At 48.8% G+C, this 14,584-nt stretch overlaps 1 protein-coding gene across 1 annotated transcript in view; it reads right to left on the bottom strand.

Moving 5' to 3' along the window:
* Positions 1-1,285: 1,285 nt before the first annotated feature.
* Positions 1,286-14,584, bottom strand: part of MGMT (O-6-methylguanine-DNA methyltransferase) — a 139,681-nt gene continuing 126,382 nt past the window's right edge. Inside the window, exons 5-6 of the mRNA XM_050976480.1 lie at positions 8,732-8,871; positions 1,286-2,475 (exon numbers count right to left, since the gene is read on the bottom strand). Coding sequence (XP_050832437.1) covers positions 2,332-2,475; positions 8,732-8,871 — 284 coding nt within the window. The 3' untranslated portion in view covers positions 1,286-2,331. The remainder of the gene's footprint in view (positions 2,476-8,731; positions 8,872-14,584) is intronic.

Here is a 14,584-nt window from a genome sequence, read left to right as displayed (position 1 = left end):
CTTCCCTGTCCTTGAATGTGCCTGTCCTTAGCCCTGTCCCCGTCCCCGTCCCCGTCCCTGTCCCTGACCCTGTCCCTGTCCCCCTGTCCATCCTTCCCTGTCCTTGAATGTGCCTGTCCTTAGCCCTGTCCCCGTCCCCGTCCCCGTCCCTGACCCTGTCCCTGTCCCTGTCCCTGTCCCTGTCCCCGTCCCTGACCCTGTCCCTGTCCCTGTCCCTGTCCCTGTCCCCGTCCCCGACCCTGTCCCTGTCCCTGTCTGACCCTGTCCCTGTCCCCGTCCCCGTCCCTGTCCCTGACCCTGTCCCTGTCCCCCTGTCCATCCTTCCCTGTCCTTGTCCCTGTCCCTGAATGTGCCTGTCCTTAGCCCTGTCCCTGTTCTTGACTGCCCCTGTCCTTGTCCCTGACTGTCCCTAACCGTGTGCCTGTCCCTATCCCTGCCCCTGTTCTTGTTCCTGACTGTTCCCGTCCCTGTCCTTGTCCCTCTGTTCATCCTTCCCTGTCCCCGTCCACCTCTCCCTCTCCATCCCTGACTGACCCTGTTCCGATGTGCTGTCCCTTTCCCTGTCCATCCCTTCTTGTCCCTGTCCTGTCCCCCTGCGCCTGCTCCTCTGTTCCTGCCCATCCCTGCCTTATCCATGCCTTCCTGTCCCTGTCCCATGTCCATCCCTGCCTGTCCCATGTCCATCCCTGCCTGTCCCTGCCCATCCCTGCCTGTCCCTGCCCATCCCTGTTCACCTCCACCTGTCCTGTCCATCTCTGACTGTCCCCGTCCCTTTTCCTGTCTGTCCCTGCTGTCCCTGCCCTGTCCCTGTCCTGTCCCTGCCCACCCTGTATCCTGACCCAGAACAGGATTTCACTCCCAAAGTTGGCTGTTTCCCTGGGAAAGGCATCACCTGCCCCAATCCCAGCGCCCCCCATCCCCATCCCCACAAAACCAAAGTCACATCCCTGAAAAAGCCCAAATACCTGAAAAAAAACCCCACTGAGGGATGCAAATGTGGGCAAGGTTAAAGTTGACATTTGCTGCCGCCTGCTTTTGGTGGCAGCATGTATTAGAGATATAAAAAAATAACAAAATACACCCAAACTGTACATATTATAAGGCTGTATTTTTATCTCGGGGTTCTGGTGACACGTACAAACCACTTGAGCTTTGCTTCTGTGCTTTATATGGCCACGAGAAACCCTTGATAAAAATACAGCTTTATATTGTACAGTGGGGTATAGTTTATTTTCCCCATATATCACACCCTGTGTTTTATTTATAAACAGACCCAAAGACACTGGCACATGCAAAGCAGTTTTTTTATTGAAGAAATTCCGAGGTATCAATAATCCTGGATTAACTAACACACTGCCACACAACAATTCTGGGGGGGCAGCAATGGCCTTTCTAAAGAGACACCCATGAAAATATGATAAAACACATAAAAAAATCAGTATTTCCATGTTACAATTTACGATTCCCATACTGGAAATTTCAGCTTCTGGTGGCTCGTACTGGCAGAGAACCCTGCTAAAACCACCTCAAAATTTAACTTTAATGTCTCTTGAATCCTTCCAATGGAGAGGCTACAGGAAATAAGGCTTTGGAAAACAGAGAAACATGGAAATCTGAAGGAAAACTCAAATGATAAAGGAATATGCTGCTGATAAGGAAACAGCTACGATGAGCTTTTCAATATTTTGCCAAATTTGGCTAGTCAAGCTGCTTATCCAAAATACAGAATTTGTCAGGATCATCTCTTCTGTCCTCTATGCAAAAAACCAAAAATTCCCATCTCCCTGTCCAAAAAGAAAAGGCAGGAGTAAGGAATTCAGCAGCTGCCTGCTTGTGCACAGATTTCACTGTGCTCCTTTAACTCCTGCTCAGGTAAAAAAACCATTTTCTGTCCCAAACTGGGGAGGGGGAGCTGGGCAGGGGCGGGCAGGGCCCGGCGTGCCAGGCTGGGCCACTCGCCGCGAGCCAGACGCCTCCTCAGGGGGAAGCTTCCACCTCGCACTTGCCACGTCCCTCCCACTCCCTTATCCCTGCTTTAATGGACATTAAAAATAGAACAAAACAGGGCTGGAGATGGGAACAGAATCCACGCACAACAGGCCTGGATCGCTGTAGTCATTCTGCTGTAAAATGTAAAAACAAGAAAGGGCAGGCGAGCTGCCTCCCCCAGGACGCATCCCGCTTTTTTAATACAGCCGTGCCACCACACATTTCACTCTGGATGCTGCATTATATTTATGTGTCACTCAAATATTTACCATTTCCCTGAATTCTGCTGGGTGCTCTGAGAGACAGAGCTCCTTCCAAGCCGTGGTTGTGTGCCCAGCCTGGTCAGCAGCTCCCTCCATGCGCCAGCTTCTCCTTCTGCAGCTTCTCGTGGGACAGCAGCCACTCCTTCATCGGCTGTCCCCCGCCGTAGTTCCCGCTGTCCCCGCTGCTGCGGATCACCCTGTGGCACGGGATGATGATGGGGATCTGCAAAACACCCCAGAACCCGGGAGGAGCAAAGGGTGAGACCCAGGAACAGCGGGATGTGGCCCTCGGTGCCCTGGTGGGGATCTGCCACAGGCTGGGCTCCAGGGGCTTGGTGTTTTCCAGCCTGAATGATGCTGTGATTCCATGGTCTGGAGATCCAGCAGATGTGTGGCACCGGGCTGGCAGGGACATGGAGCTGCCACGTCAGGGAGAGCACAAACAGAGCCCATCAGCACCCCTGGAGACCACCCCAGTCCTCAGGAAAATATAGGCATGGATAGGAATTTTAATAGATAAAAATGATGTGAAGTCTTTAAAAGGATAAACCTGAGATATTAAATCCCATATATAAAATCTTCCCTGCAGCACCAGGTCCTGCTGCCCTGTGCCAGCTGAGCCCTCTGTGCCCAGGGTGGGGAACGGAGCCTCAGAGACCCAAAATGCACATGAAGAACATTTACATGGGACTCTGGGATGGAACTGCTCCCTGGCAGGGTGGGCAGCCCTGGCACAGGGTGCCCAGAGCAGCTGGGGCTGCCCCTGGATCCCTGGCAGTGCCCAAGGCCAGGCTGGACACTGGGGCTGGGAGCACCTGGGACAGGGGAAGGTGTCCCTGCCATGGCAGGGTGGGAATGGGATGAATTTTAAGGTCCCTTCCAACTCAACCCACTCTGGGATACCATGATCATCCCAGGACGAGAAGATTTCTGTGAAGAAATAGATTATTGAGAGGGATCCCAGTGCCTGAGCTCCCCAGCAGATCCTCTTCCTGCTGTAGCACCTCCGTGTTCCCCCTGGAGAAATTCTCTGGAAGTCCAAGGCACTATGTATTATTTAGCAGCAAGTCAATCCAAAATGGGTTGTGAATTTTTAGAACCTCCAACAGGAAAAGTTTGATTCCAACCTAACCAATTTTAAGAACTCTTTTTCTGCCCCTCTCTGCCTTCTACTCCCTCTCATTTATAACCACACCACACAGATTCTGCAAAATCAATGCCAGAAGTTACATAATGGACTGATAATGCAGAGGAGAACATAAATGTGGTGGGTTTTTTTTATTTTTTATTACAGGTGATTATCATAGCTGAAGTACACACCATAAAAGCTGCAATACATCATCTCTAAGCAGGGCTGTGTTTTGGTAACTGCACAGGAATGGCATTGCAACGGTGGAGCTGGGACAGTGTCACTCACCCAGAAGGGCAGTTCTCACAAATCTGGGTATCTCAAGTCAAAAATTGTAATTTATTTCTGTGCAGACACACAGACAAATGGCACACTTTACCCTCACTTATTTTAATCCCATTTAATCATAGAGTTCAAGGCCTGTGGTGTATTTGAGCCTGGGATACACAAACCCCAAAGTAGCTGAGCAGCTACTGGCCAGACCATAAATGGAGAGGGGTTTCATTTGGGGTGTTCTTTCAGTTTACTTAACTAATTTCAATACCTGAAATTTAAACTCTTAATCTCAGCCCACATTAAATGAGAATACACACAGGTGCTAATTGTTGATCAGGGTTTAAATGAAAAAATGCTTCCAATATCTGCTTTACTTGGAGGTGGCAATGCCACAAGCGATGAATCCATCGGTGACAGCTCCAGTGAGCACCAATAAAAGCTTTGCTCCATGCCAAGCCATCCCACAGTAGGTTTATGACTTCTTCAAAGAAATTGGAGGTTTTTTTTGCAAGTGTTTTTCTGGTTTGGGGTTTCTCTGCCTTTACACTCCCCGCAGTAACTGCAGGAGGCTTGGCTTGAGTGACAAAGCCATAATAATACACTGTAAAACATCTCTGAGGTTCATTTGCAATTCTTTAAAAATACACACAGTAAAGCAGCAGATTTTGGTGGCAAGGCTATCAATCTTGGTGGAGAAAAAGAAAAGGACTTTATTTTCAGATGTGGGGTCTTGGATGATCCCTGGGTGGGTGCAGGACCTGCTCACAGCGCAGGGAAGTGGGGCTGAGCTGTCACCAGCCAGCAAACAGAGGAGGTACGAAATCAATGCCACTTTTTCCATGGCCAAGAGAAAGAATTCCACGCTGAGACTGTCCCAACACAAGCACCCACCCGTCCCCCTCCACAGCCCGGGATGCAGAAGTGGCACAAAGACCATACCAGCACTGTAATTTAAAAATATTGAATATTGCTTCAGTTTGGCTTAATTGTGGTGACAACGTTCAGCCTACTAAAATAATTAAACCTGCTAAAATTTATTAGGGCCCTAAGGACATTTTAGAGGGAGAACTACCCTAGTCTGGAGCTTTAATGCCTCAGCTACATTTAATGTAATTTTTATCAATAACCAAGCAGCTCATAATATTATAGCACCGCTGAAATCTTCATGCTGTGAAATCTAATTCCTCTCCTCCACGAATCCATCACACACACGGCCCCTACCTCAAAAGCTATAAAACTTCCAAACCCAGAGATTTGTCTCCAACAAAAAAATAATATGAAGGAGCCCTCGGATCGATGCCGGAGTCCCTCTGATTCGGGCACCAGCTGAATATTTTCTCCAACTTCGCTTTTGTTCTTCTGGGTAGAGGCCCACAAGGGAAAGAGCTTGTTTTCACTCGCAGCCTCATCAATACCTAAATCCTGGTGAACAAGTGACACTGAGAAGCTGTAATCAATAGCTCCCTGTGCGTTTTTTCTTCTGGTCAAATGGCTCAGCACTACTGACAGCCCTGACACTCGGAACACGATGCTAAATCTTTATCAACAGCCATCTGGGTGAGTGGCAGAACAAGGCTGGGCCGGTCATTAGCGCTCCCGGCGATCTGTGAACAAACCAACTCCTCCAGAAGGCGTTGGGTTGGGGAAAAAAGGTGGGGGAAAACCTCCCTGCCCACGGGAGGGATCACTGGGAACTGCTTTTAGGGAATTCCAGCACTCTGGCTGCTCCCATGAGGCGAGGGAACTGTCCCATGGCATGGCTGGAGAGCTGCTGATCTGCAATGGGAACACACTGAGACACACTCAGCAAAAAACAGACTCGTGGTTTGCTCATGTCACAGAATCCCAGACTGCCCTGGGCTGGCAGGGATCTTAAAGTGCTTTTTTATCACCTCTTCCCCAGCAGAAACAAACCCCGTGATGTGACCCAGCGTGGTGGGTCTCAGGTTATCACTGGCCACCAAAGGAAGCAAAGGTATTGGGAATGAAAATAGTAGGGAAAGGTTCTTCCCCCAGAGGGTGCTGGCACTGCCCAGGGAATGGGCATGGCCCCGAGGCTGCCAGAGCTCCAGGAGAGGGGACAGCACTGCCAGGGATGCCCAGGTGGGATTTAGGGTGTCTCTGAAAGGCCAGGAGCTGCACTGGATGATCCCTTCCAGCTCAGGACATTCCCTGGTTCAATGGATGAACACCCTGGTACTTTGATGTGTCCATGATGTTTCAGATCCACCCACCACAATTTTCTCACAAATGCACCACTGCTCCCCCAGAGTTCAAAACATTTTGGTGGAATGGTTTAGCTCAATGTTATATCCATGATTCAGGATGGATTGGTGCAATATCCTTGATTTAGGACAGACTGGTACCAGGATCAGGCTGTGCCCCTGGCTGGGGTGAGCCCAAGGACCAGCACAGTTGGAGAGGGCACAAACCCAGAGCAGACAGCTCTGAGTGCTGTGATCAGACCTCTGAAGATGTCTTATTTAAGGCACAGAACACTCATTCAGGATGGCCTTGGACTAATCAGCCCAACACTCTCCATTTCCCATGAGCTTCTGTGATTTGTTTTTGAAACTCCTCTACCAGTCTAATGAGATTTTTAATTGAACTCTGTGGGTTCCCTTTGAGGACCACAGACCCTGCAATCAGTGTGAGCCACAGCAAACTCTGGGAAGCCTCTCCTGGGAAAGGTGAGCCAACCCCACCCTGTCCTGGGCATGAACTGAGGCAGCAGCTGCTGCTGGCACCTCTTCCACCTTCTCGTGAAGCTCAGCCCAGGAATTATGTGGAGCATCCCAGCTGCAAGGGGAAACCTGTGGAATGCACCCTACCCAAATTAAAGACCAAGCCTGGGCTCCTAGGAGGGAGAAAGGTGCTGGTGTCTGCTGGAGGAAGGTGAGTTTGTGATTTCACCCAGGTGTTTGAGGGACAATGTGATGCCCAGCTCAGGGTTATTCCAAAGGGCCCTTTTCCCTGTACTGCCACCCTCACTAAATGAGGTTTATCACAAATCCATCCTCCACCACACCAGGTTGCTCCAAGGCCCATCCACACCTTGGGCACTTCCAGGGATGGGTTTGGGGTTTGGATGAGGGTTTAGACCCTGGGTAGCTGCTGAGCAATCTCTGACCTCCCGTGTTTTTTCACACTGGTCCTCTCAGTGTTTTCTTTAATCAGATTTCTACGAGGCTGCAAGGCGGAGTTGCAAATTGGGTCAGAAAATCCGTTTTCACAAGAGTTGACGGCTTTATACCCAGAAATAACAAAGGTGAGGGTTTTTTTTTGCAGTGCCACATTTTATCTTTATCTCTCACCTCATGCATAAAATCCGTGTGTATTGCACACAGGCAGCCTGCACATGATGGCTCACAGGCCAAGGACCAGGAGACATTTCTGGGGAAGTATCAGGAGCAGGGAACAGTTGCTCACACTCAGGTGCAAAAGGATGATGTGTGTGTGTGTGTGTGTGTGTTTGCATGTGGAATATGGATGGAATTTCAGATTACCTCCAGGAGATGAGCAGTGGCAAAGCAGTGGTTTGCGATGGGCAGGACTCTCATTACAGAACTGATTTTTTTTTTTTTTTTAATCATCAGCTTTCTATGATGAAATATTGAGGTGCTATTATATTAATACAGCTCTTTTCCCCTACAGCTATACATTATTATCTATAACCATAGCTTAAAAATTTTCTGCTGGGGACAGAAACCACTGCAGCCACGGTATGGGCTGGGAAATGGCAATAATAACTAGGACCCCATTTAAAAAAATTGCAGGAGCTTTGCTGTATATTTTCAGAACTATTTTCATCCTCCCTCACAGGGGAAAAAGCAGGAATTTTCACACCACAACCTGCTGTTACTGCTACTTTGGATGCTGCTGCTCCACTGCAGCCTGAGGGCAAAGCTGGGTACATTTCTAGGCGATAGCAATTACATCTCCTTTTGCACAACACTGGATTGTTATTCTTTGAGAACTGTTTCCTGCAGGTTTGCATTGGATTGCCTTATCTTAATGTACACCAGATTATATTGGGAAGCATTCCATCATATTAAAATAGTTTGTATTGTCAAGTACAAGGCGGGGTATTGACAAAACCCTGCTCACAGGAGCTGCTTCACAGGGACAGCTGATGGATGCTGCAATCAACAGGGTGGGCTCAAAGCTTAACCCCACCTGCAGCTGTGGGGGTCTCCCTGCTGGCTGCTCCCCCTGGGGAATTGTGGAATGAGATGGGCTCTAAGGCCCCTTCCAAGCCAAATGGTTCTGGGGCTCTGTGGGTTTAGGGATTGAACTGCTCCTCAAACAGGGCAGGCAGACCCAGCTGAGCCCCCAAACCCCCCGAGCCAGGATGGGGCTGATCCCAGCCCATACAGCACCCACTGAGCAACACAGCAGCTTCACACACCAACCCAGGGGACTCAGGTGCATAAACACACCCAAAAAGCTAAACCAGACAAAGACAAGGGAAAACAGACACAGACCATTCAGCATAAAAACATTTTCCTCAAACCCACAGGCCTAACCTGGAGTGCTGCTCCCTCCAGCTGGTTCAAATTCAGGCAACTCACCTGCAGAATCCCAGACTGGCTTGGGTTGGAAGGGACCTTAAACTCATCCCATTCCACCCCCTGCCATGGGCAGGGACACCTTCCACTGTCCCAAGGTGCTCCTGGCCTTGTTTTCAGAATTGTATTTATGCCAGAGTGGATGGCCTTTGGACGTTTTTAACACAACCAAAAACACTCATAATCTGCCAGGTTAAGTCCATGTGGAAGATAAAAAGACTTCCCCAACCTAAAAACACACAAAGAAGCTCAAGAACAACAAACTGCAGAGGCTGGTGAGCCACAGAAGCGTTCCTCCTCCCAGCCCAACCCCATAAACCGTAGGGCATAAACCACACTCACCTGGGCTGTGCATTATTGCTGATTAAAAACCCTCACTGACCTTACTCCTGGTGGCAGAGCAGCTTCCAGAGCAGACAGATTTAACCCACCGACACTGAGCCCTCAGAGCTCCCCCAAGCCAGCCTCTGCCCCCAGCCCTGGGCTGGCAGGTGCCCTGCACTCACCGGGTTGCTCCTCATGGCTCCCCCCACGGCGCGGGCTGCCCGGCTGTTGCCAGCAAGATCTGCCAGCTGCTTGTAGGAAACAGCCTCCCCAAACTTGACATCATTCAGCAGGGTCCACAGCACCTGCCTGGTGAAGGAATCTGCAAGGCAGAGGGAGAGAGCGTTGCTGGAGTGGAGAAATTAGGGTGGAACAGCCAAAATCCCAACGCAAAGGCAGGCTCGATGGCAGTTTGCAATTTGAACTGGAACAGCCCCGTGCACTGCCCTGTCTGACTACATCTCAACACCTGATTATTGCAGAGAGCACTTGGAGCAACTGATCACTGCAAAAAGAAAGATTTAAGGCTTTGATTTTCCTATATTTTTAATTTGCTTCGAGTACAATTATCCTGTTAGCTCGTACAAGGTGGCTTTTCCCATTAAATTATAAATTAGCATAGAGTCAAATTAAAAGGGAAGGAATGAGTGGCTGTACCTCTCTGACAAAGGCCTGGCATCTCCAGCTAATTCCCAACTTCAGCTGGGACGTGCCAGAGACGCCCTAGAGCCAGCAAACTCTGAATTATCCTGGCTGACTGCATTTCTTAGTGGGGACCCCCGAGCTACTGCTCAGCTCTGCACACACTGCCAAGTGTAAGGACTAGCTGTGACCTTGAATGTCCTGCACATCCTTAATGATGCAGGGGAAAAAAATATATATATATAATGTATCGGCCATGATTTTAATTTTAATTCGGCAGCAAATTGCTTTAAGTGTTCCAGTTGCTGAAATAATGAATAAGCAAATGCATTAGGAGAGGCTTTCCTTGGCATCTCAGGGTGATACCCAGCCCAGGATCGTTTCAAGGAAGGAAAAGGGATAGTCCTGTTTGGATTGGAGTTGGGTTGAACACCTCTTGCCCCTCCAGGCACTTGGCAAAGCTCTGAAGTTCTAACTCCTGGATAACTTACTGAGAGGAGTGAGCTGGTGACTGAAAAAGGGGAAAAAAAGGAGAGGAGACTCCTTCCCCCAGCTGAGAGCCTCAAGCTCCCACTCTGGCAAAGAAACAAACTGATTAAAAACATTTTCTTTGTTTAGTTGTCAAGAAAGACATTGATTACCTTCTGTAGGAAGGTAAAGAAATGTGATTTTGTTCTTAAAGGAAACCCATACGGCGTTATGTGTGTGTTAAATAATAAAAATCACTTCTTAACTGAAGGGAATGATAATCACTTCATTGAAAAAATCTGTTTAGTCTTTATTATAACATTAAGCAAATTAAACATCAGCATAATCCAGGTGATACGAGAAAAGGGTCATCAAAGAAATTAACTTTGTTGTTCATTAATTTACATGGATTAGTAGAGGGCAAAGAGATAGCAAATCTGCTCTAGTTTTTTATGATATAATTTCAAACTGTACACCATTTGTGGCAGTAGGGTGACTTTGGGGTTAATCAGACTGATTTGTCCTTTTAATTGCTTTCTATTCAAAGAAAATTCATTAGATAATGTTCTCTTCAAAATTCATGAATCAATTTAACTGAAGAAACCACATTAACAGCTTTGGGTTCATTAGCACAAGCAGTTGTGTTCCTGGCTGATTGCTACGAGGGCCTCCTTAGGCAAACAGACTTTGTTTACTGTGGTTCCTTCAGAAAGGTTTATTTCCAATCAAACTGGTCCTTATTATTTTCTTAACCTGTTTAATCTGGCAGGATTAGCTTTAACCCCCCCCTGCTCAGGGGTCCTGGGGAGTCACTGCCCCACGGCATCTTTGAAATGACCAGAAAATCCCTTTTTTACCCTCAGTTTTGGCAGGCTCAGGTAGGATGGACCTGAAACTTTGGGAACCTGTTGGAATCAGGGAGAAAACAGAGCAAAGTGCACCTGGGCAGGGAGCAGCTGGGGGAGGATGGGGCAGCTGCAGAGCCCCCCAGCAGCAGCACAGCCCCAGGTGATGCCCAAATTCCCAAGGGCAGGCTGGCACAGGGACACAGATCATCCTCCTCTCCCACACAGGGGCACAGACTATCCCTGTGCCAGAGCCACCAGGCACTTTCCACGGGAGCAATCCATGCCTCTCTCCCACATAAAACACTCGTGGAGGCTTCAAAAGGATGAAATAGTTGGCAATCATGCCCATCATTTTGGAAAGGTATCTGAAAACTCAATTTCATCCTGCGGGGAGCAGAGGCACTAATTATTCTGAGCAGCTCCAAGAGGCAGTGCCAGCTCCTGCTATTGAACTGTCTGCACGTGGCAGTGCCTGGGAGCACAACCTGCCCAGATCAGGTGCGTGAACCTTGCCCAGTTTTCAGTGTGCCAGCGTTTTATGCTGTTAAATATCTTCATAAAGTGCTGTGAAATCCCCACACACAAAAAAACCCACAGGAGCTCTCTGGCTCCACGAGAACTCCACGTCCTGGGGAGGCTGAGCAACAGGAGCACCAGGAGCTTTTGTCCTTCCTGTGCCCCCACCTGCACCTGGGGTCAGCAGAAACCCCTCCAGGTGCCCAGGAGAGCCCCTGACCACCAGGGACACCTCCCTCCATCCCAGGGTGATCCCAGCCCCAGTGACCAACCTGGTCTGGGGCACTGCCAGGGATCCAGGGCAGCCACAGCTGCTCTGGGAATTCCAAACTGAGAATTCCAGACTTTCTGTGCTGCCAGGCACTGCCCCCAGGAGAGCACTGCACTGACCTGAGGCTGGGGAGAAGCTTCCAGCATGGAATGATGGAACTGGGATTGTGGGTGTGGGGTTTGGATAGAAGTGTGTGATGTCACAGGGTGGGAAACTCAGAGTTTGAGGGTTTAGAATACAGTGATGGATATAAGGCAAGATGGAGCTTCGGGGTGGAGGCTGCTCCTTCTTCTCCACCTTCTCCTTCCCCTTCTCCTCCATGGGGTTGGGTGGTTTTGTGTCACTGGATGAAAAAGTCCCCATTGCAGATCACAGTTGGTTATTCAGCTAAAAGTAAAAATAATTTAATGCCATTTCTTGATTGAACAGTTGATCCTTCAAGGGCCTTGTAGAGAGAGCTGGGCTCCATTTTCAGAGTGTTGGAGTGAAGTGCTGCAGAGCTCAGGGCTGGTGAGACTGTGACATGGATGAGAACTGATAAACACCTGAGTCCCAACAGGAAAAACCCTCTCACAATTTAATCCTGACCTTGCAGAAGAAAAAGAAGTGAAGAATTGACATTAATGGTGATCCTGTGTGAGGAGGAGACCGGTTAGGATCGGGACCTCCCTGAAGAAAAAGAAGATAAAACTTGACACCCTCCCATCCCCTCCTCACCCTCAGAGGGAAGGATATTTCCAGGTAAATTACCCTGAACCTGCTGTTAATGCCAAAATGCTCCGAGGTCCCTCCTACCAGCCCACTGGGCCTCAGTTCTCCATATAAACACGTGAAATCCATGGGGATAATGGAGAGAAAAATCAATTTTACTTGAACACCAACTGTATCATAACTTTCAACAGTGTAACTGAAGGTGGGAATTAGACCAAAAAAGGAAAATCATACACTTCTAACTGATAATCAGGGAATTATGGAATGGTCTGGGTTGGAAGGGACCTTAAAAATCACTTTATTCCACCCCTTTGCCATGGGCAGGGACACCTCCTACTAAATAATATCCACTACACATTATTTACCCATACATCTATGTTTGTATCCAATCTCCAACAAGGATTTTTGGTGTTGGTGAGGTGCCCAGTCCCTCAGGATTCAGGATGGATGAGGGAGAGCAGAGGGACCAGTGCCAGTCCCTTCCTGTCCCCTCTGGATCCCACAGCCTGATTTTCCACCCTTTTTAATCTCTTTGATTAAGAGGAATTACAGACAGACTGGCTTTTCCTTCCCCTCAGCCCTGATTGCTGGGAATGTTAGTTTTTGTTTGTCGTGTTGGTTTATTTTTGTGTGGGTTTTTTTTTTCCCCTGCTTTTCTTTTTGTTTGTTTGTTTTCCCCCCAGAGTTTTGCAAATGCAAAGAACAGCTATAAACACTTGCTCCTCCTCGGCAGCTTTTTCACAGCCTGCCTGGGGTACTGCACAGACAACTTCTCTTGGTTTTTGCACTCCTTGCTTCTCACTGTTATTACAATTAGGTAAAAAAAAAATAAACCCCAAAACATTCAAGCACAACAGTAGAAAAATACCCAAATCTGTTTGGAAAACAGCAGCTCCCACTGCAGCAGCAGCTCCCACCTGGCTCAAACTGGATCTGGGAAGAACAGACCCACACTCACACTGCAGAACTTCTGACAACAAATGGTGCAAACCAGCAACCCCAGCAAGAGAGCAGATCTTCAGCACTTTTGAGACTTCCTTACTACAAAAGCCACGTTAAACCTGTCACCCTACCCCAGACTGAGCTAGCAAGTGATATGTGAAGAAATAATTTAATAATTTGTTTAATTCAAATGTTTTTATCTTTTTATGAGGCTGCCCCTGGATCCCTGGCAGTGCCCAAGGCGAGGCAGGACAGGGCTTGGAGCACCCAGGGACACTGGAAGGTGTCAGCCCATGGCAGGGGGGGCACTGGGTGGGCTTTGAGGTCCCTTCCAGCCCAAACCAGGCTGTGATTCCATCAAATACCAGGCATTTTTATTAGGATTTTATGTATTGCCTGTGTATGCATGTTTGCAAAATGTGACACAATGAAGCAGAAACACAACCATAATGCAGCAACTTGCTGTCTGTCTGCACCACTCCAGTGAAAATGGACCAAAATGATTCCTCAGAACACCTGGAACATTCAGGCTGGCTCACACTGGGTGTGAGCTGCATTAAAACCCAATTGGTGGGAGCTGCTCCCCACCCCTGCTTTAACACAGTTTTACACACGGCTCCCTCCAGATTCCTGAGGGGGTTGTGGGGCCAAATTCTATCCTTAGAAGCAAGGAACTCTCCCTGGAGCTCATCCAGCAGTATTTCTGCAGTTAAACTCCCTGCAAGTCAGGGGGTGTTTAGCTCCAGCAGTAACTGATATTCTGACCCATTTTTTACACAATACCTCGAGAGCAGCGCACTAAACTTGCAGGAGCAGGTGGAATCTTAGAGCTGATGGAAATGAGCAGCTGGAAGCTCAGCAGTGGCCCTTGGAACTCCTCAGATTCCCATTTCCAACCCCAAACTTCCAACCCCAAACTTCCAACCCCAAACTTCCTTCCAACCCCAAACTTCCTTCCAACCCCAAACTTCCAACCCCAAACTTCCAACCCCAAACTTCCTTCCAACCCCAAACTTCCAAGCCCAAACTTCCAACCCCAAACTTCCTTCCAAGCCCAAACTTCCAACCCCAAACTTCCTTCCAACCCCAAACTTCCAACCCCAAACTTCCAAGCCCAAACTTCCAAGCCCAAACTTCCAACCCCAAACTTCCAACCCCAAACTTCCTTCCAACCCCAAACTTCCTTCCAACCCCAAACTTCCTTCCAACCCCAAACTTCCAAGCCCAAACTTCCAAGCCCAAACTTCCAACCCCAAACTTCCTTCCAACCCCAGACTTCCAAGCCCAGACTTCCAACCCCAAACTTCCAACCCCAGACTTCCAAGCCCAGACTTCCAACCCCAAACTTCCAACCCCAAACTTCCAACCCCAGACTTCCAAGCCCAGACTTCCAACCCCAAACTTCCAACCCCAAACTTACATCCCCAAACTTCCAACCCCAAGCAAGGCTTTATCCAAACCACGTCTCCTTCAGCACCAGCAGCTCCATCCCAGCTGAAGGTTCAGCCTTGGAAAGCCAGGACAGCCCTGGCCAGGCTGGGCTTGGATTTGGGAGGCTGTGGATGGAGGCACTGCAGAGCACTGGCCAAGTCCCTGCTGGGTGTCCCAGCACCCCCTGGCAGAGCTTTGGGAGGCTC

This window comes from Serinus canaria, chromosome 6 (genome assembly GCF_022539315.1).
Source record: "Serinus canaria isolate serCan28SL12 chromosome 6, serCan2020, whole genome shotgun sequence".
Classification (NCBI taxonomy): Eukaryota; Metazoa; Chordata; class Aves; order Passeriformes; family Fringillidae; genus Serinus; species Serinus canaria.
This window is presented reverse-complemented; position numbering and strand designations above follow the sequence as displayed.